Source organism: Pelophylax lessonae (genome assembly GCF_965119305.1).
Source record: "Pelophylax lessonae genome assembly, chromosome: 6".
NCBI classification, from domain to species: domain Eukaryota; kingdom Metazoa; phylum Chordata; class Amphibia; order Anura; family Ranidae; genus Pelophylax; species Pelophylax lessonae.
In genome coordinates, this window is record NC_138773.1 from 36,411,433 (window position 1) to 36,431,418 (window position 19,986).

General features: G+C 47.6%; 2 protein-coding genes across 2 annotated transcripts in view; one reads left to right on the top strand and one right to left on the bottom strand.

Annotated features, from left to right (window-relative positions):
• Nucleotides 1–19,986, bottom strand: part of LOC309558138 (uncharacterized protein) — a gene marked incomplete at its 3' end in the record, with an annotated part of 65,525 nt that overhangs the window by 12,977 nt on the left and 32,562 nt on the right. The gene's annotated exons all lie outside the window — the stretch shown is intronic.
• LOC309558143 (E3 ubiquitin-protein ligase TRIM39-like) lies at nucleotides 14,153–15,788 on the top strand. Its single transcript, XM_082261145.1, has one exon. The coding sequence runs from the start codon at nucleotides 14,175–14,177 to the stop codon at nucleotides 15,777–15,779; it is 1,605 nt and encodes a 534-aa protein (XP_082117271.1). The 5' UTR covers nucleotides 14,153–14,174; the 3' UTR covers nucleotides 15,780–15,788.

Here is a 19,986-nt window from a genome sequence, read left to right on the forward strand (position 1 = left end):
TCCCGCATAATCTCACTTAACTTAAACTAAAATAATAACACTGACTCCCAGTTTTGGCAAAGAAAAGGCCGCGGCACTCTTTATTGGTTTAAATAAATAAATTAAATCATAACAATTACTTGCTTGTAAAAACACTCAAACTGAAATAACTTATAATTGCTCAGTTATAAACAATTCGAGCAACAATAAACATAAAAATACCATATGAAATACAATGTCCCCACCAGCCGGGCTTGTGCATCAAGGACGGCCCTACCCCACCACCGCGGCCCTTTCAATGCTACACTGCACCCCTAGATTAAAGATGTCAATCCCCACATCCAAAAGGTGAATGCCATCCTGGCGATATAGCCCTTGGATGCCACCCTCCAGATCCACATGCCTATAGGACAAGCCGCCAATAGACAGCATAAACTTTTCCATTGCCCTATTCACCCTTTTCCTCATCTTTACCATGACTTTCCTCTGTGATGAGGAAAGCCAAGGAAGCCGAGGAACTATTTCGGAAAATACCACCACTGTCCCAGGAGAAGAGAGGGAAAATAAATGCAAATCTCGCTTTATCCTAAATAATAAGTCCAAAGTTTTAATATTACCAAGGTCATTACCCCCAGCATGAATAACCACGATGGACGGAGGAGGCCAAACTTGAAACAACCTAGATAAATGAAAGTAAAGCTGGTGCCACTGCAGGCCTCTAATTCCTTTCCAAAATAACTTAAACTCCAGAGGTAGTGCTAAATTCATACTGTAAATACGTTGTGATGCTCTTTTCCTTGCCCAAAAAATGAATGAGTGGCCCAAGATCCAGACTGTTCGCTGAAAACCTGAAGAATTCAAATAAACAAGTTAGGTCTTACATATACTTTAAAACATTTAGATTTCCACCTTCCCATATTTTGTATTACCCTGTCCGAAAACCCCCTCCTAGCTGCCTCCGATGCCGCCCCTATCCTGAAGGAATGTGAAGAAAACCTAAAATTTTTTAAGCCCAACCGCTCTAAGCATTTGTGTAATATAAAATCGAATTGATATTTTGTGAGTGGAGTGGAATTCAGGTGGATCAAAAAACACCCACCACAAACCGGTCTCACTTCCAAAAATTGATTAACCATGCTCAATGGGCACATTTCCCTATTATGCTGAGCTTTAAGGGTAATTCCCACGCCTCTTCCCAGAGCGTCAGACTTTGAGCGACGTAACCAAATCTGAATATCTTCCCTGCCTACCACCACCTGATCATATAAAAGGCCTCCCTCAGTCTTCTTTGACAAAGGTAGTAGCTCAGAGATGCGGAGCGCCCCAAAAAAGGTCAATACAAAAGCTGTTCTGAACAGCAGCGCTTCATAGTTAGAATTACACACTAATGAGGTCATACCGCAGATATCCCCCAATAACTCAATAGAAATAGGTCTCCTGTCATCTGCTACCGCCACCTCCCTCCTATAACCTTTCAATGCTTGCTGTACTGAAAAATAGGTCGTACAAGCCGGAACACCTTTCAGGCAGGAAAAAAAAGAAATGCCCGCCAGTGTCTTACGCAAATAACTATAAGACAGTTTCCGCGGCATCAAAGATCCTACAAACTCCAGAACCAAACACTCCTCCGGTCAACCCTCCATCTGGCCCTTTGCCTCCATGAAAGACAACCAACTCCTCCAGGCAGCAGAATAGCTCACCCATGTTCTCGGGGCCACTGATCCCGCGATCGTTCTCTCGACTAAATCCCAACAACTGTCCAAACTCGGCTCGGAATTTCGGTACCTTCTTCGTCCGCCTCTGGCAGCAGCTGGCGAAAACGGTCCATCTGAAACCGAGATAAAGCGTCGGCCAGATTATTCAAGACACCCGGTGTGTGTTTCGCCTTAAGCCATATATTGAACTGCAAACACAAAAGGACAACCCTCCTGTGCACTTTAATTACAAAAATGGACTTGGATGAGAGGCAGTTCACCGCGAACAAGACCCCTTTGTTGTCAGTCTCCACCAAAATCCTCCTATTCGCGAAGCATGCACCCCACGGTTCCAACGCCACTAAGGTCGGGAACAGCTCCAACAAAACCACGTTTTTTGTCAGCTTTCCACTCTTCCATGACTCCGGCCATCCCGCACAACACCAATGTGTCTGCCATATGACCCCAAAGCCCTTAGAGCCCGCCGCATCAGTAAACAAACGAAAATCAGGGGCAAAAATGAAATCCGCCTGAAAAAATGAACAACCGTTATACACCTCGAGAAATTCAGCTCAAACAGACAAATCCTCCCGAAGGTCGCTAGACAATCTGATGTGGGAAAAGGGGGACTTCAAGCCCGAAGTAGACAGGTAAAGGCGCCTTGAAAACACCCTACCCATGGGCATAATTCTGCATGCGAACGCTAACAATGCCAAGAAAGACTGCATTTCCTTCAGTAGGACCTTCCTCATTGACATAAATAGCCGCACCAGAGATTTCAGCTTCGCCACCTTATCCACCGGTAAACAAAACTGCATACGATCTGTATCAATGTGAATGCCCAAAAATATTATTTTTGTAGCAGGCAAGCAAGTCTTTTCCTCCGCCAGAGGAACCCCAAAATCCTCCACCACTTTCCTAAAAACTTGCAACAAATTAAGACAATCATCAGAATCTGGTGGGCCCACGAACAAAAAGTCATCCAAGTAATGCAGCACTCCCACACTACCTGACTTAGCCGATACCACTCAGTGCAGAAAAGAAGAAAATGCCTCAAAGTAGGAACATGACAGAGAACATCCCACAGGGAGGCTTTTATCAAAGAAATACAAACCCTCCAGCTGAAAGCCCAGAGAATTGAATGCCAAAGGTGATACAGGTAAAAGCCGAAACGCGGACTTCATGTCCGCCTTCGCTAGCAATGCCCCTTGGCCAAACATCCTTATCTTAGCAATGGCTTCTTCGAACATGGCATATGACACTGAACACAGATCTCCATCAATGTCGTTGTTCAGTGAGATTCCTTTCGGGTAAGAGAGGTGATGGATGACACGGAATTCGTTCGGCTCTTTTTTGGGGACCTCCCCAAGCGGAGAAATACAAAAACTATCAAAAGGCGGATGCTCAAAAGGACCCGCCACCCTACCTAGCTCAATTTCCTTAAAAATCTTGTCCCTAACTACCTGAGGGAAGTTTTCAACCAATTTCAAATTGTCAACCTCTGTACATCCTTCCCCCGCAAATAGGGGGAAAGGGAAACCCTTCTCAAAACCTTCAATGAGAAAACGGGCCCTCTACCTGTTTGGGTATCTGTCCAACCACGGACGCATTCTTTCCAGCCTCACAGGCGTGCAGGCTTTTTGGAAAAATATCTTTCTGAACTTGCCCCGACCCTACCGTAGCATTTTTCCTAAAGCACTTACTCACTGGATGTGGGCCAGAACAAAATGAACATTCGTGCTTATAGCGGCAAGCCGCACTCCAACGACATTGGCTTTCGTTGAATGCGAAAAAGCAACCTTTGCGATAAGCTGCATTCTGAGTGTTCACTACCGGCTGCCTAGCAGGATTCTGCCTGCCTGCCAAAGGCCGACATCCTTCTTACCCCATCTTAAAGAGGGGTGGACGGACAGCTTCTGACGAAAAGACTCGTCATAATAGTACCAGCCCAACCCCCCAAAGCTCTTGTAAGCTTTCAAGATATGATCGAGGTGCTGAAATAAGCCCCCACATCTCTCAGGGTGCTTCTCAGCCATCACTCCAGCGAATATACAAAACGCCTGTAGCCAGTTATGGAATGACCTGGGGGCCCCCCTGTGCCACTCCTCATCCTGCTTGTCTTCCCTCTTATCCGTCCTAACCGACAGCTCCTTGTGAGCGGGTAACAGTGATAACATGTCAACGAAATCGCCCTTCCATATTTTTTCTTTTACCCCAACGCTCAGGTGGTAGCCCAAAGGTGACATCTCACATGGCATCGCGCCCTTCATACACACCTCCAGCACACCGCTACCTCCCAGCGACTGTGCATGCGCAGACACATTATCTTCCTTAAATAAACTTTGACTAATATTACTATGCACAGGATTATCACCATAAGGAATGGAGACAGTGGATACTGCAGGTGAGAAATTAAGTTCACAGCTTGGCTGCTGCTGAACAGACATAACAGGCTGAACAGGCATAGGAGAAACAGCAGGGGAGACACGAGAAAAATATTGCACCAAAGATGATAAAGAGTTAATTAGCACAGACAAATTCTGTACATTGCACAACTCATCCACTGCTGGGGGCAGAACAGGTTGCTGCTCAGCCTCCTCCAGCAGCACACTGGCAGCTGCTCCTGGTGTCCCATGCTGCGCTGTAGCCACGCCCACAGCAGGCGTTCTTGTAGCTACAGGGATGACTCTCTGTGGAGATGGCAGACGCCCTCTCTCCCTCTCTGGGTCCGCCTGGCCACTTTCAGCCCGCCCTCCGCCGTCCCTTCTTGGAGACAGGGAGGCTCGTCTTCTTCTTTTGGATGCTCGGCGCATGCGAGCATAGGACGTCTTCACCGCCATAACACTGCTCGCCTGCAGTTACACAGGCCGGCTTCTCAGGCGTCTTCTCTCTCTCTGGGGGGCCGGGTCCTGCGCGCTCGCGTCTCCCGCCCTGGGCTGACCACCGGCTTCACTGTAGTCGCTTCTGTCTGTGAAGGAGCGGGGTGAACTTCCACAGCAACTTGCTCTGCAGTTCCGGACATAGAGAGACAATGCTGCAGCCAGGCTTCTCCCCCCGCACTCTCCGCCTTCTCAATCAGCTGCTTCAACAGGGCCTCCATGTCAGCAGGTAAGAAAAATCCTCCTGGGCTACTTCTGCTGAACTTTCTTCTTTGTGCTCTTCGGTGCAAAAGGAAGTACGCCAGCCCAAACTAAATTTATATAGCCTCTGCTCCAGCTTGCTAGAACCTTCCCTGCACACTGATTGGCTGATACCTGCTCTATGCTCAGGTAAAACCAAACCTCTTAGTAGCCTAAACCTGTAAACCTTATACCTCTATGCTTAACTGACAGAACTGCCAATGGTGACCACAATCCCACACAAGTGGCCACATAATGTTTCCCCTTTTATAGTATACAACTGTGGGGCAATTTGTAGGCGTTTTGCCAAGGCACCCCTGAAGAAACCTCAAGGCACCATATCAAGAATTATGGTGGACATGAGGGACAACATTGCAAATGGCACAAGGGGGAAGGTGGAATCCATGTGGGTGGAACTTCGAAGGGACGAAGCCAGTGGGAGCTGGACCTCCTATCAGTGTTGGAAATGGCAGCAAGTGCAATGGAAGCCCTGATTGAGCAAAGCTTTCATTGCTTTAGCCAATCAGGGCACACAGCACTTTTAGAGCCATGGTTGGATACACTCATGATGACTCTATCCAATCATGGCTCGTTGCTCTTTGTCCCACCCCACACTATAAAACTATTCTGTCAATAGCGGCCATTTGCAGGGTGATATTGGCAGGGCCAACGCTACTTATAGGCTACATGTAGGCACTACGTATAGACAAGGTAGACGACGGCCTAGAGCGCACATTAGCCATGGGTGCCACCCCTATCACTGCCAGTGTTTTGAACTGTCCCCCCCCCCCCCCCCCCCGCAACTCCACCTCTTTCCCTCCCTTAGCTTTTCTGGAGATGTCCAGGGCTCAGTGCTTTTAGCCTCGGCTGTGCGGGAACTCTGTGGGATCTGTGCACTCTCCCGCAGGAAAAACACTGCCAACATCCCCCTGCTGGTAGGCCTTTACTGCCTGTGTCTTCAGACTCCCTTCTCCTCCTTCCCCCAGGCAATCTGAGATCTCTGCTGTTTCTCCTCAGCTCCGTTCTCCTCCCACCACCAGCATCTGTAGTGGAGCCTGGAGAACGGGCAGCATGTTCCACCTGGTGCTGCAGCCCAGGCAGAAAAAGGTAGTTGACAAACACGTTACCAGAAGGCAAACCATGTGTACATGGTCAGACCTGAAAACCATGACACCAGGGGTGGCTGAGGATCTGCACATACAAAGAAGGAGACATTCGGGACCAGGGAGAAGAGATGCCCAGACTGTGGCGGGGTAATTGAGGGGACACACAGGGGTGCAGGAAGGAGAAGGGGGAAAGCCTGTCGGCCTGTGTAGTGGGATTAAGTAGCGGACTGCAGCTTTGTGAAGGGTGTCCTGTCACTGCTTCAGAGCCCCAAGGGCCTTGCGGATTCACGTGGGTTTGGTGAGAGACAACCAGAGTGATGGTAGCATTGTTTATAGCATCATCTAATACTGACTGTTACATAGTTACATAGTTAGTGAGGTTGAAAAAAGACATCAGTCCATCCAGTTCAACCTATGATGTGTGTGTGTGTTTGCTTTTAACCGTACCTTGTATACCCCTGTATGTTGTGGTCTTTAAGGTGTCCATCTAATAGTTTTTTGAAACTATCAATGCTCCCTGCTGATACGACTGCTTGTGGAAGAGAATTCCACATCCTTACCGCTCTTACAGTGAAGAACCCCTTACGCACTTTAAGGTTAAACCGCCTTTCCTCAAGTTTTAGTGAGTGGCCACGTGTCTTATTGTATCTCCTTTCTCTGAATAGTTTGTTCCTTATGCTCGGGTCGCCAGTACAGTATTTGTACATTGATATCATATCCCCCCTCAATCGTCTCTTCTCCAGAGAGAATAGGTTCAGTGCTTGTAGTCTTTCCTCATAGCTGATGTCCTCCATTCCCCTAATTATTTTTGTTGCCCTTCTCTGGACTTTCTCCAGTTCCAGCACATCCTTCCTGAGGACTGGTGCCCAGAACTGGACAGCATACTCCAGATGTGGCGGGACCAGAGTCTTGTAGAGCGGGAGAATAATCTCTTTATTTCTGGAGTGAATCCCCTTTTTTATACAACCCAGTATTCTGTTGGCTTTGCTTGCGGCGGCTTGGCATTGCATGCCACTGCCAAGCCTGTTGTCTACCAGTACCCCCAAGTCCTTTTCCATCCAAGACTCACCCAGAGGTTCCCCCCCTAGTGAGTAGCTTGCTTTCTGGTTTCTGGCCCCCAAGTGCATTACTTTACATTTTTCAACATTAAATCTCATCTGCCATGTAGTTGCCCACCCTGTTATTTTGTTCAGGTCCGCTTGCAAGGTTTCCACATCCTGCATAGAAGATATTGGCATGCCTAATTTAGTATCATCTGCAAATACTGAGATTGTACTCGATATCCCCTCCTCCAGATCATTTATGAATAAATTAAACAGGATTGGTCCCAGGACAGAACCCTGGGGGACCCCACTTTTCACACCCGCCCAATCCGAGTACTCCCCATTAATCACCACCCTCTGGACTCTCCCCTGGAGCCAGTTCTCTATCCAGGTACTCACCTTATGGTTCATACCTACCTTCCTTAGTTTGTACAGTAAGCGTTTGTGGGGAACGGTGTCAAAGGCCTTTGCAAAGTCCAGATACACCACATCCACAGGCTTTCCTTTATCTAGGTGGCAGCTCACTTCATCGTAGAAGGTTAATAGATTGGTTTGGCACGAACGATTTTTCATGAATCCATGCTGATTACTACTTATAATACCGTTTTCATTTCTAAAGTCTTGTATGTGGTCCCTTAACATCCCCTCCAAAATTTTGCAGACTACTGATGTTAGGCTGACCGGCCTATAGTTACCCGGGATATATCTCGGCCCCTTTTTAAATATTGGTACCACGTTGGCTTTTTTACAATCAGCTGGCACCATACCCGTCTATCCTATCCAAACTATCCTTACAGATCAAGAATAATGGTCTGGCAATCACCTGGCTGAGCTCATTAAGAACCCTCGGGTGCAAGCCATCCGGTCCCGGGGATTTATTTATGTTAAGTTTCTCTAGTTTAGCTCTAAGTCTATCCTCTGTTAGCCATGGCGGCACTTCCTGAGGTGTATTATTTAGTTCGGCCTTACAAGCAAGGTTCGTGTAGCCCCCCGATTCCTTTGTGAAGACTGAAGAAAAGAAATTATTTAACACTTCTGCCTTTTCTCTGTCCTCAGTGGCCATTTTTCCTTTATCATCTTTTATGGGGCCAATGTGCTCTGGCCTCGCTTTCCTACTGTTTATATACTTAAAGAACTTCTTGGGGTTCTTTTTACTCTCCTCCGCTATATGTCTCTCGTGTTCTATTTTAGCCGCCCTGATTTCGTCTTTACATTTCTTATTACACTCTTTGTAGTGCTTAAATGCTGCCAATGACCCCTCAGTCTTGTATTTTTTGAAGGCCTTTTCTTGAGCTCTAATATACATTTTTATGTTGGAGTTTAGCCACCCAGGGTTTAGTTTTGCTCTTTTAAATTTATTTCCCTGTGGAATGCACTGGCCCACCCCCTTGTTAAGTATGCTCTTGAAGCACTCCCATTTTTCCTCCGTGTTCTTTGTTCCCAGGTTTCTATCCCATTCGATATTTTCTCGCAGCGATCGCAGTTTAGGGAAATTGGCTCTTTTGAAATTCAGTGTCCTTATATTACCCTTGTGTTTCCTATTACTGTAATTAATACTGAAACCAATTGACCTATGGTCACTGTTCCCTAAGTTTCCCCCTATTTCTATATCCGTGAGCAGGTCTGTATTGTTGGTAATCAGTAGGTCAAGTACCGCATTGTTTCTTGTCGGTGCATTCACCATCTGACCCATGAAATTGTCCTGCAAAACATTTAGGAACTGCCGAGCCTTGGCTGAGTGCGCGGTTCCTTCTGCCCAGTCTATATCCGGATAATTAAAGTCCCCCATTATAATGACATTTCCCATCCTTGCTGCCAATCCTATCTGTAACATGAGGTCCGCTTCACCCTCCTCCCTCTGGTTGGGGGGCCTATAGCATACGCCCAATATTACCTTCCCCACCGTGCCTTCCCTTTGAAGCTCTACCCATAGGGATTCTGCCTCGTCCTTAGCTCCATTATTAATATCATCCCTCATATTTAATTGTATACTGTTCTTAATATACAGACATACCCCTCCCCCTTTTTTACCCTCTCTATCCCTGCGATAAAGGGAATATCCCTGAATGGTCGCCATCCAGTCATGAGAGCTGTCAAACCAAGTCTCAGTTATCCCCACAAAATCTAAGTCCTCCTCAAGCATCAGCAGCTCCAGCTCTCCCATCTTGTTGGCCAGGCTTCTGGCATTGGTATACAAACCTCGTAATTTTGATCGGTTACATTTATCCTCATTTGATGTTTTTAGGCTGCTCTCTTGATTTTTCCCCGTACCCACCCTGGGTTTAGGAGCTCCGAACACCCTACCGCTAATGCCCCCATTTCTGCCCTCTGAAACTTGCTTTCCACTGGCTAATTCTACATCTGTACCCTCCCCCCCATTCCCTAGTTTAAAAGCCCCTCTAACTTTTTGGCCATCCTCTCACCCAGTGACTGAACTGCACTCTACACATATGTCAAATATAGTATTACTGTCCTGCACTGGTTGACAGACCTTGCAACTTTGCACTGTCCACTCTGCTGCCAAACACAGACTGAGATCATGAATCCACTGCATCCACTTAAAATTCCTTCCAGAAGGTATAAATACAATTGGACATGTGAGTGATTGTAGGGTTAGGTGGGTAGTCTATACGGATAGAACACCCCCAGCCTACATACAATGAGTGTGCTGCACTGACGTTTTTTAGGCACTCATTGTTTTCTTAGAACAACATTGTCTTGAGTGGTGGCGGTGTAGGATATTTGATAATTATTCTTGATTGTCATTGTGACACATTGTTTTTTAGATGGATTTCAATAAATGTATTATATTTTTGATATTGTGGTCCATTCATGCTACATCTTGCAAGGTAACTCATTTTATTAGTAGCAATAATTCTTTATTGCTGCTACATTTTTTTGTATTTTGGAAGGGGAAATCCTCCATGATTGTACAAATCACTGTTCAGGTTTCTCTGATCTACCATCACCGATCACCGGCCAGGCCTGGAGTACACAGAGATCAGGGGTCTGGGGATCTGTCCTGTCCATCCTGCCTGGTGATTGCTGGCATAGACAGACCTGGCCCTTACACACCAGACACCAAGCCCCAGTTCACACTAGAATGCAGTGCTGGAAACCACCATCCATGTGTATTTCCCACACTGCATTCAAATTGCATTGCCCTTGCAATCTGCAGTGGGTGTCAGTGCAATTTTAATGAGACCCCAAATGCAATTTGCAAACACAGTGCATTTGTCTACACTGGATCTCATAATACAAATGGACCATGCAATCCAGTTGCAGTGCGGTTCCAAATAGGTGCTGCACAACTTTTCAATGTGGCGCAATTCAGCAGCCTCCACTGACAGGGATGATGGTATAACGAATGTCCTTGCAGCACATCTGCCAGTAGCACACCACCAGCTGTATAGCAGGAAAATTTCTCTGCCCCCCCCCCCCTGCTGCAGCCCACATGCCCAGTGTCTAAATTCAAGCTTGTCAAAGCTGCTGGCTTTACAACTCCTGACTTTTCGTCTGGTGGATTCTGCCCCATTTCAGGAATTTGCAGAATGTGCTGTACCACAATGTCAGGTTCCCAGTCACTATTTCTTTTCACGTAGGGCCATTTCAGCTCTGTACCATCACGTGGAAGGCAATGTTGTGGCATTGTTGGGCAAGGCAGTCAGCCGCACGTTCCACGTTACTGCCGACACGTGGTCCAGCAAGCATGGTCAGGGATGATATTTTTAGCTCATAGCACACTGGGTAACTCTGCTTGCAACACAGAAGGATGCAGAACAGGGCTCAGTGCTGCAGCTTGTTGTGCCGCCACATCTCCATACAGCTAGTGGGGATGATGAGAGATTTGTAAGCTCCAACCCCTCCTTCTGCTCCTTCTCCATGGCCTCTCCTGCTGAAATGTCCTATGAATCCAATGAGTCAGGCTAAAAAGTGCCATGCAATGCTTCAGCTGGTGTGTCTAGGGGACAGGAACTACACCGGAACAGAGATTCTTGCAGTTCTGCTGGGGCAGGCCCAGAAGGGGTTCACGCCACGCCAGCTGGAGCCAGGAATGGTGGTGTGCGATAATGGCACAAACCTTCTGTTTACCCTTAGACAGGGAAAGTTGACACATGTGCCATGCTGGACACATGTCCTCAATTTGGTGGTACAGCATTTCTTAAATAGATACCCGGGGTTGGAAGATCTGTTAAAGCAGGCTACAAGAGTCTGTAGCCATTTCTGGCAGTCGTACATAGCCAGTGCTCGGTTAGCTGAAATTCAGTGGGAATTTCACCTGCTCGTAAATTGCCTGATTTGTGACATGCCCACCAGGTGGAACTCGACTTTGGCAATGCTGCAGCAGCTGCACATGCAGCAAAGGTCCATCAGCAAGTTGCTGTGTAAGTATGGCACAACAACACCCTCAGGCCGGCTCAACTTTTTTTCCCCATGCCAATGGCTGCTAATAAAGGATGCGTGGCATCAAGAAGAAGGATCACTATTAGTTGGCAACCTTCCTTGGCCACCCTGCAAGGGGAAAATCTCAGATCTCATCCCGTCCCCACAGAGGGAGCAGAAGAGGAAATCTCTTGAGGACATCTTAAAGAGGAATTATGTATTGCCTTTCCTGACTCTGGTAGGTTACAGTCTCATGGAAAACATAGTTTTGAGGCTTCTGTTGGTCAAGAGAGGAGCCGTGGAGAAGGGAGCCGCCTAAGTGATGCATTTCACAATTTTCTTAGTCCTCAGCGCCCAGAGCTGTCAGCTTCAACATCCCATGGACAGCGTCTACATCATTTGGTTGATGATAATCTAGGGGCGAAAACAGAGATGGAGAGCTTTCCAGTTGACTACCCACTGGGTTACTGGCTCATGAGAATAGACCACTGGCCAGAACTTGCCCAGTAAGCAATTAAGCTGCTGGGCTGTCCTGCCTCCAGCGTGCTTTCTGAATGGGCATTTAGTGCTGCTGGAGGTTTTGTAATGCCCCGTACACACGTGCAGATTATCTGAAGACTTTTGTCTTCAGATTTACCTTTTCTATGTAGTGCAAGGGCCTCCCGGATTGCATACAAATTGAAAGTGTTTAGGTTTGACCTCATATTATATGGTTTTGGTAAGTCTGCAGACAAAAGTCTTCAGATAATCTGCACGTGTGTACGGGGCATTACTGATAATAGAACGCGTCTGTCCACAGACTCCGTAGAACGGCTGACATTTATCAAAATGAATCCTTCCTGGATTAGCAGCAGCTATGAAGTCACTGATGCAGATGTCACTGAATAAGTGTTTTTGGATGTGGAATCTTTGCATGACTTCTAGGCTGCCTAGGTTTGTGGGTGTTGATTTCATCTTGAAGAAATTTTTAGGCGTAGGTTTCATGAGCACAATTAACACCCAAAGACCAATTTTTACGCACTTGTTTGACAGGTGCATATCATTTCAATTTTTGACAGCAAGGCCAATTCTTGCTTTCATTAAGAATACCTCTATAGGGTTACAGTGTGAAGGCACCACGGAAATCCAAAGACCAATTTTTCCACACCTGTTTGACAGGTGCATATAATCTCAATTTTTTGGCCTGCAAGGCCAATTCTTGCTAAAATATAGGGTTACATACAGTGTGAAGGCACCACCAACACTCAAAGCCCAATTTTTCCACACCTGGTACTTCTATCCAAAGTCTGTGAAAAAGACACCAGAGTATATCCAGAAAGCTTGCAGGGAAAATGTCATTTTTCTGGCTTTATAAATGTTATTATTGCTTCAGCAGCTTCTATACACATTACAGATGTGCCACTTTACAGGCAGACTAAGGGAACCCCCCAGGCACTATATTGAAATACATTTTTCATTTTTATCTTTAATATTTATTTATTATCATTTACTGCTCATTTAAAAATGATGTTTTTTACAAACTTGTTTTTACTGAAACGTGTTCCCGAGGGCAGTACCCAATGCCCCATAACCATTCTATGCCCAATTACCTGCACATAAGCCTTAAAAATGGGCACTTTAGATTTTTCCTGGTCGGGTCCTATAGACATTAATGGGGTGCATTATTCGGTTCCAAATTTTTGTGATGTTCGAAAGTTCTGTCGTGAACCGAACAGAGGTCGTTCAGCCCATCCCTACTCCCTAACATGAACACAGACAGCAATAAAAAGCCAAGAAGGATTCTGTACCCTCAGCATTCCATCCTAATCTTAAAGATTTTTTATTTTTTTTTAATTACACTTAAATACGGTAACTGTTTTTTCATACAGGATTTGTTTTTTGTTTTTTTACTTTTATGCTGCTTTTATCATTGGGGAGGGGGATATATGAGGTGAATATTTGTTTTTACTGCATGGTTAACTTTAATGACCCATTCACATCTACATTTATAGCATACGCACATTCCAAATAGCTATTGCACCTGCATAAGGCTTCTTCCAAAGAAACAGTGCTGCTTACTACCCTCTGAAAAGCAATACTTGGTGGATCACTTTTTAGAGGGTGGTAGGGCAGCAGCTGATAGGAATTAAGGAGTCACCGCCTGTTTGGTATTTTCACTTTGTGGGACTGCCCCGCAGCTGTGAGATGTCAGCTGATGATTGCAGTGCGCCCAACTGAGTTCAATGGGTATGTTTGATAGATGGTGCTGCGTGTCAAACTCTGCACCCAAAGTTAAAAAACTAGCGGCCAGTAAGCAAAGTGTTGCAACCGTGGCATGGTTACAGTCTGGTCTGGCTGTATTGTTCACCCCCTTGTCTTCGGTCTGAAAGAGCCCTAAGACTGGATGTATCCATGGTGCAATCAGTATTTGGGCTGACACATCAAGATGGGGATCCTTATTTTCAAAAAGGTGACCGCTATTGGAGTCCAATGAGATTTAAAAAAAAAAAATACAATTACATGGATAAAAAAAAATCCTTATTCTTTTTTAAAGGTTTGTAATTTGAGTCCAATGCCTCGGATGGGAAGGGATGTACTGTTGCAAAGAATCATATTCTATCCAGAATGGATCTCGTTTACATGCTCTGTTTCCTATCACAAAAAAATTATAGAATATTATTTTTCTTCCAGCTGAAAACTAAGAATGAATCACATAGTGACAAGTAGATTATCTTTGCACATTATTTCTGTAACAGTCAATAAATAAAAATCAATTGCTTTGTGTTCTCTGTCCTCTGCAGGGTTAATGTGTGAAGCCTCCACCCTCATTACGCAGATTTTTAGTTTCGTTTCTTCCTCCTTGCTCCCAAAATGGCGTCTGCTGCTCTAGTTGATGAGCTGAGCTGCTCCATCTGCCTGAACCTTTATACGGAGCCGGTGTCACTGAGATGTGGACACAACTTCTGCCGGGATTGTATTGTGACTGTTCTGGATACACAGGAGGGGTCTGGAGTTTATTCCTGTCCGGAGTGCAGAGAGGAGTATGTAGAACGCCCCAATCTGGAGATGAATGGGAAGCTGTGTAACGATGCGGACAACGTCAGATCTACACAACAAAAGGAGGAGGCCGGTGAGATCCTCTGTACATATTGTGTGGATTCTCCGGCAGCAGCTATTAAGACTTGTCTGCATTGTGAGACTTCTATGTGTGATAAACATCTGACAGCCCACAACAGGACAGTGGACCATGTGTTGGTGGAACCCACCTCATCCTTCTGTAGTAAAAAATGCTCCATCCACAAGAAGCTTCTGGAGTATTACTGCTCTGAGGATGCCGTCTGTCTATGTGTGTCCTGCTGTCTGGTGGGGAAACATAAAGGACACGAAGTGGAGCTTCTAGAAGAGGCTTTAGAGAAGAAGAAGGAGAAACTAAAAAATGTTCTAGAAAAACTGACAACGAAGAGAGAAACAATTGAGCAGGAAATACAAAATTTCCAAGACCAGAAGAGAAAAGCGCAAGAAAAAGCAGACGATGAGAAGAAGAAAGTCACTGCCCTGTTTGAGGATATCAGGAGACAGATGGAGGTCCAGGAACAGAGAGTCCTGAGTGAGATCTCCAGGCAAGTAGAGGAGGTCTTACAGTCAGTCACTGATTTCATCAAACAGTTGGAGATACAGAAGGATGAGCTACCCCAAAAAACTGATCACATTGAGAAGTTCTGTAACATGACCGACCCAATAACTGCCCTTCAAGATTATAAATCAGATACTGACAAAGTCCTTCAGGATGATGAATCAGACTCAGGTGACCAGAATGTGGAGGAATCTTCTGTTCCTGATCTGGATGATTTTATGATCTCTCTTGTGTTGCACAGATCTATAACTGATCTTATCACTAATATACAATTAAAAAACAACTTCAGTACACAGAATGCAAAATATCTGCTACTGGATGAAAAAACTGCACATAACTGTATGGCTTTATCCGATGACATGAGAACAGCATCCCACTCTGAAACACGAAGGATTAGACGAAAATTACCACAGAGATTTACATCATACAGTCAGCTGATGAGTAGGGAGAGTTTTTCCCATGGGAGACATTACTGGGAAGTCGAGATTGGTGACTGTGGGGATTGGGATGTGGGTGTTTGCTATCCCAGTATAAAGAGAGATGGAGAGGAGTCTGGTATTGGGTATAATAACAACTCCTGGAGTTTCTGCAAAATTGAAGGTGAATATGCATCTCTCCATGAATCTCAAAGACGGCTGTTATATCCGGAATCTCTTGTGCAGAGATTGGGAATATATCTGGATTATGAAGGTGGCCGTCTGTCTTTCTACCAGCTGAAAGACCCCATAAGACACCTCGACACCTTCATAACCACCTTCACAGAACCCCTCCATGCTGTCTTCTATCTGGATAAGGAAGCCTGGGTAAAGCTTGCTTCTCCGGTGTTTTCTATAAAGCCATAATTTACAACATATTATTTCCTTTTTCTTTTCCTTTTTCTTTATTTCATTAAAAAAAGAGGTTGAAATAATCTTGGAAATAGTGTTAGCTGTGACAAATAAAAGGAGCACTAAGCTAAGATCTTAAACCAGTATCATCCAAAAGAGATTCTGACATTTAAAACAATATGTATTCACATCTCCTTGTAGCATCCTCTAGCTATTGTGCTAGTTAGAATAGGTAAATTTGGCCTGGCTGGTAGCCAGACTGGGTTGAATCTGGGTCAGGGTGAGTGACTCAGCTAAGCTGGATGACTCATCATGCAGCACCTCTGGTGCCTCCTCCTACTCGCTGGAACCTTGGAGTATTGAGGAGGGCCCCAGGCACCCCCCATAAAATGGGCTGGCAGGGGGTAGGCCACTCTGATATACTCAGGCCAGCAGGGGCAGGAGAGTCGGGTGGAAGCTGCAGACAGAGTGTTGAGGAGGCTGTCGGTGACCCTTGAGCCCCCTAGTCTGTGCGGGGTGACCTCGGGCCTGGGGCTTGGGTGCAGGAGGGATTCTCTTACAACACAGGGAGGAGTCCTGTCCAGAGGCAGCAAGATTGAGGACAGCAGGAGCCAGTGAGCACGTCCAGGAGATCTCCGGGAGAAGTCAGCAGGTGACCTGGTGAGTGAGCAGCCTGGCAGGACTGTGGGATGTAGCCAGGAGGGCTAGTGGAAGGGGCTGCTGCAGCCAGGCTGGCTGGCAGAGCCCGAAGAGGCAGTGCTGGGACCAGTGACCATGGGGGGAACATTGAGAATCTTGCTAGTGGCGTCACCCCAACCTTTTACAACTTTAGGGGCCCGCAGTCCCTGCCTGTAATGGGCCTTTGCTATTGACTTTCCAAAGGGTGACATCACTGAGGATATGCTTGCAAGTTTGTGCATGAGGCAGAAGAGGAGTGTATATAGCTGTACATAGCTGTTCCTGAAGAATTTGTTGCTGAATTCTAATGGGCATCCCATAATTTCCAATCCAATTAACTTCTAAATAAAACCTAAAAACAAAGCTGATCTGGACTGTTCACTGTCTCAAGTGTGCCTGTGAAGATTTATGTGTTCGGCTGTGCAGGGTAGGGGATCCCTTTTCACTTGCGGCTCCTATGCGGGGTGCGCTACATTTGGGGGCCCAATCTGCGATATAGGCCACGGTAACCTGCACAGCTGTTACACCTAGCAACCGAAGATTCATCGAGGCAGAAAACTGCACTTTGTTCCAGGACCACTGCGGAGGTTAAAAACAGGGAAACTGACTTATGTGCTTTACCTATTTGTGACTGTATGCTGTGTAGCCATAGTAACCAGCAGGAGCTGCTGTTGAAACTGTTGCTGCCTGCATAGCCAGTTGCCCCAACCCTGGCTGAAGTGGTCACAATATGTTTAAACCTGCTGTTTCAGTAAAGAACTGTTATGTACTGTCACCTGCGGCAACCACAGTGGGCTATTGCGTTCTTGGATTACAAAGTGTGCGATATGTGCTCTCACCATGGCAACCACGGCAGGCGATCATGCCCATGTATTACAAAATGTCCAGTGGTCTGCTTTAAGCTTGAAAAAGTGACTGTATGCTGCCATGTCCTGCTGAGAACAGTAAAATGTGCAACAGAATGTCTGCTGTTGCCCATGGTGATCAGGGTAAGCCTGCAGGAGGGTGTCTGCAGGAGGGCGTACCATGGCTTATGTCAAAGACTGTCCTAACCCTGCTAGATGTGTGCTACAGACTTTGCTGTACCCCTCCTATGTTCCCCTACTCACCAACAGTAAATGACTCACTGAGTCAAACAGGCTCTGGTAGTATATGCTTTCAGGGAGAGAGAGAGAGGGGGAGGGGAGAGTCAGGGAGGAGCGGGGGAGTCAGGCAGAGAGGAAAAGAGAAGTCAGAGAGAGAGAGAGAAAAAGAGAGGGGGGGTCAGGGAGAGAGGGGGATCAGGCAGAGAGAGGTGGGTCAGGCAGAGAAACAGAGAAGGGGAGTCAGGGAAAGAGGGGAGTCAGGGGGAGAGAGAGGGAGGGTCAGGGAGAGAGAGCAAGAGAGAGGGGAGGTCAGGGAGAGAGAGGGAGAGTCAGGCTGAGAGTGAGAGAGAGAGGGGTAAGGCAGAGAGAGAGGGGGGGGGTCAGGAAGAGAGGGGGGTCCAGCAGAGAGAAAGAGGGGGGTCTGGGCAGTGAGGAAGAGGGGGGCCGGGAGAGAGGGGGTTCAGGGAGAAAGAGGGGGGAATCAGGCAGAGAAAGAGAGAGGGGTTCAGGGAGAAAGAGGGGGGAATCAGGCAGAGAAAGAGGGGGGGGGGAGTCAGGGAAAGAGGGGGGTTAGGGGAGAGAGTGAAAGAAAGAGAGAGGGGGGAGGATCAGGGAGAGAGGGGGGATCAGGCAGAGAGAGAGAGAGGAAGGATCAGGGAGAGAGGGGGGATTAGGCAGAGAGAGAGGAGGGGGGATCAGGCAGAGAGAGAGGGGAGATCAGGCAGAGAGAGAGAGAGAGGGGAGATCAGGCAGAGAGAGAGAGGAGAGATCAGAGAGAGAGGGGGATCAGGCAGAGAGAGAGAGAGAGGGGGGGTCCGACAGAGAGAAAGAGGGGGGTCAGGGAGAGAGGGGGGGTCAGGGAGTAAGAGGGGGATTAGGCAGAGAAAGAGAGAGGGGAAGTCAGGGAAAGAGGGGGGTCAGGGGGAGTGAGAGAAAGAGAGAGAGGGGGGCCAGGGAGAGAGAAAGTCAGAGAGGGGGGCTCAAGGAGCGAGAGAGAGGGGGGTGGGGTCCGGCAGAGAGAAAGAGGAGGGTCAGGCAGAGAGAGGGGGGGCAGGGAGAGAGGGGGATCAGGCAGAGAGAAAGAGGGGGGTCAGGGAGAGAGAGGGGGGTCAGAGAGAGAGAGAGAGGGGGTCAGGGAGAGAAAGGGGGGTCAGGGAGAGAGAGGGGGGATCAGGCAGAGAGAGAGGGGGGGTCAGGGAGAGAGACAGAGAGAGGGGGGATCAGGCAGAGAGAGGGGGGTCAGGCAGAGAGAGGGGGGGGTCAGGCAGAGAGAGAGAGAGAGGGGGGGATCAGGCAGAGAGAGAGAGGGGGGGATCAGGCAGAGAGAGGGGGCAGGGAGGGAGAGAGAGGGCGGGTCAGGGAGAGAGAGAGGGCGGAGGAGGGTCTGGTCACTGAAAGTGCTCACTCACTCACTTGGCCCACCTTTCACAGACAGAATACACTGGGGGGGATGTGAGTGAAGCTCAGGGGAGACATGCTTGAGGTGGAGTAGATGGAACAGTGTGGAGAATGGATCCTCTTCATCGCGACCTAGGACACAGCTACACTTCCCGAAGCGTCACCTGCACTGTACACACAGACACAGAGAGCAGAGGACGGAGCGGCCATCGGAGGAGGGAGGGGGAGGAGAGGAGTAGGTGGATAGATTTTCCAGGGGATGGGAACTAATTTCTGCACCCCTCACTTTCTTCTCCAGCCAGCTGGTCACTTTCGCTGGATGCTTCCCCACCTACCCCCTCTCATGGGCCGTGGCTGCGCCCTAGGTGGCCAGCCCTGACTATCGGTGGCCCTTAAAGGCTAGCCCCCTAGTTTGTGGGGGGGGGGGGGTTGACCTCAGGCCTGGGGCTCCAGTGCAGGAGGGATCCTCTTACAACACATGGAGGAGTCCTGTTCAGAGGCATGGGAGCAACACTGAGGACAGCGAGCACGTCCAGGAGATCCCCTAATGAGAGTGGGCTGGTGAGTGGACAGTCTGGCAGGACTTTGGGAAGTTGCCAGGAGGGCCAGTGGAAGGAGGGCCAGTGGAAGGGCCTTCTTCAGCCAGACGGGCTGGCAGAGCCTGAGGAGGGGGTGCTGGGACCAGTGACCAAGGGAGGATGTTTGAGAATTGTGCTAGTCGCGTCACCCGCTGTCCCTGCCTATAATGGGCCTTTGCTATTGACTTTCCAAAGGGTGACAACACCGAGGATCTGCAAGCAATCTGCGCAGGAGGCAGAAGAGGAGTGTATATAGCTGTACATAGGAAAGTTGTCCCAAAAGGATTTGTTGCTGAAGTTGAATGTGCATCCCATAATCTCCCATCCCCATCCAAATGTATTAACCCCTAAATAAAACATAAAAACTAAGCTGCTCTGGACTGTTCACTGCGTGAAGTGTGCTGTGAAGATTCAGTGTGCCTGGCTGTGCAAGGTGGGGGGACCACTTTTCACTTGCGGCTCTTACGTGGGGTGCGCTACACC

Excerpts from the sequence above, each read along its gene's own strand:
- LOC309558143 (XM_082261145.1), top strand. The coding sequence starts at position 14,175 with ATGGCGTCTGCTGCTCTAGTTGATGAGCTGAGCTGCTCCATCTGCCTG.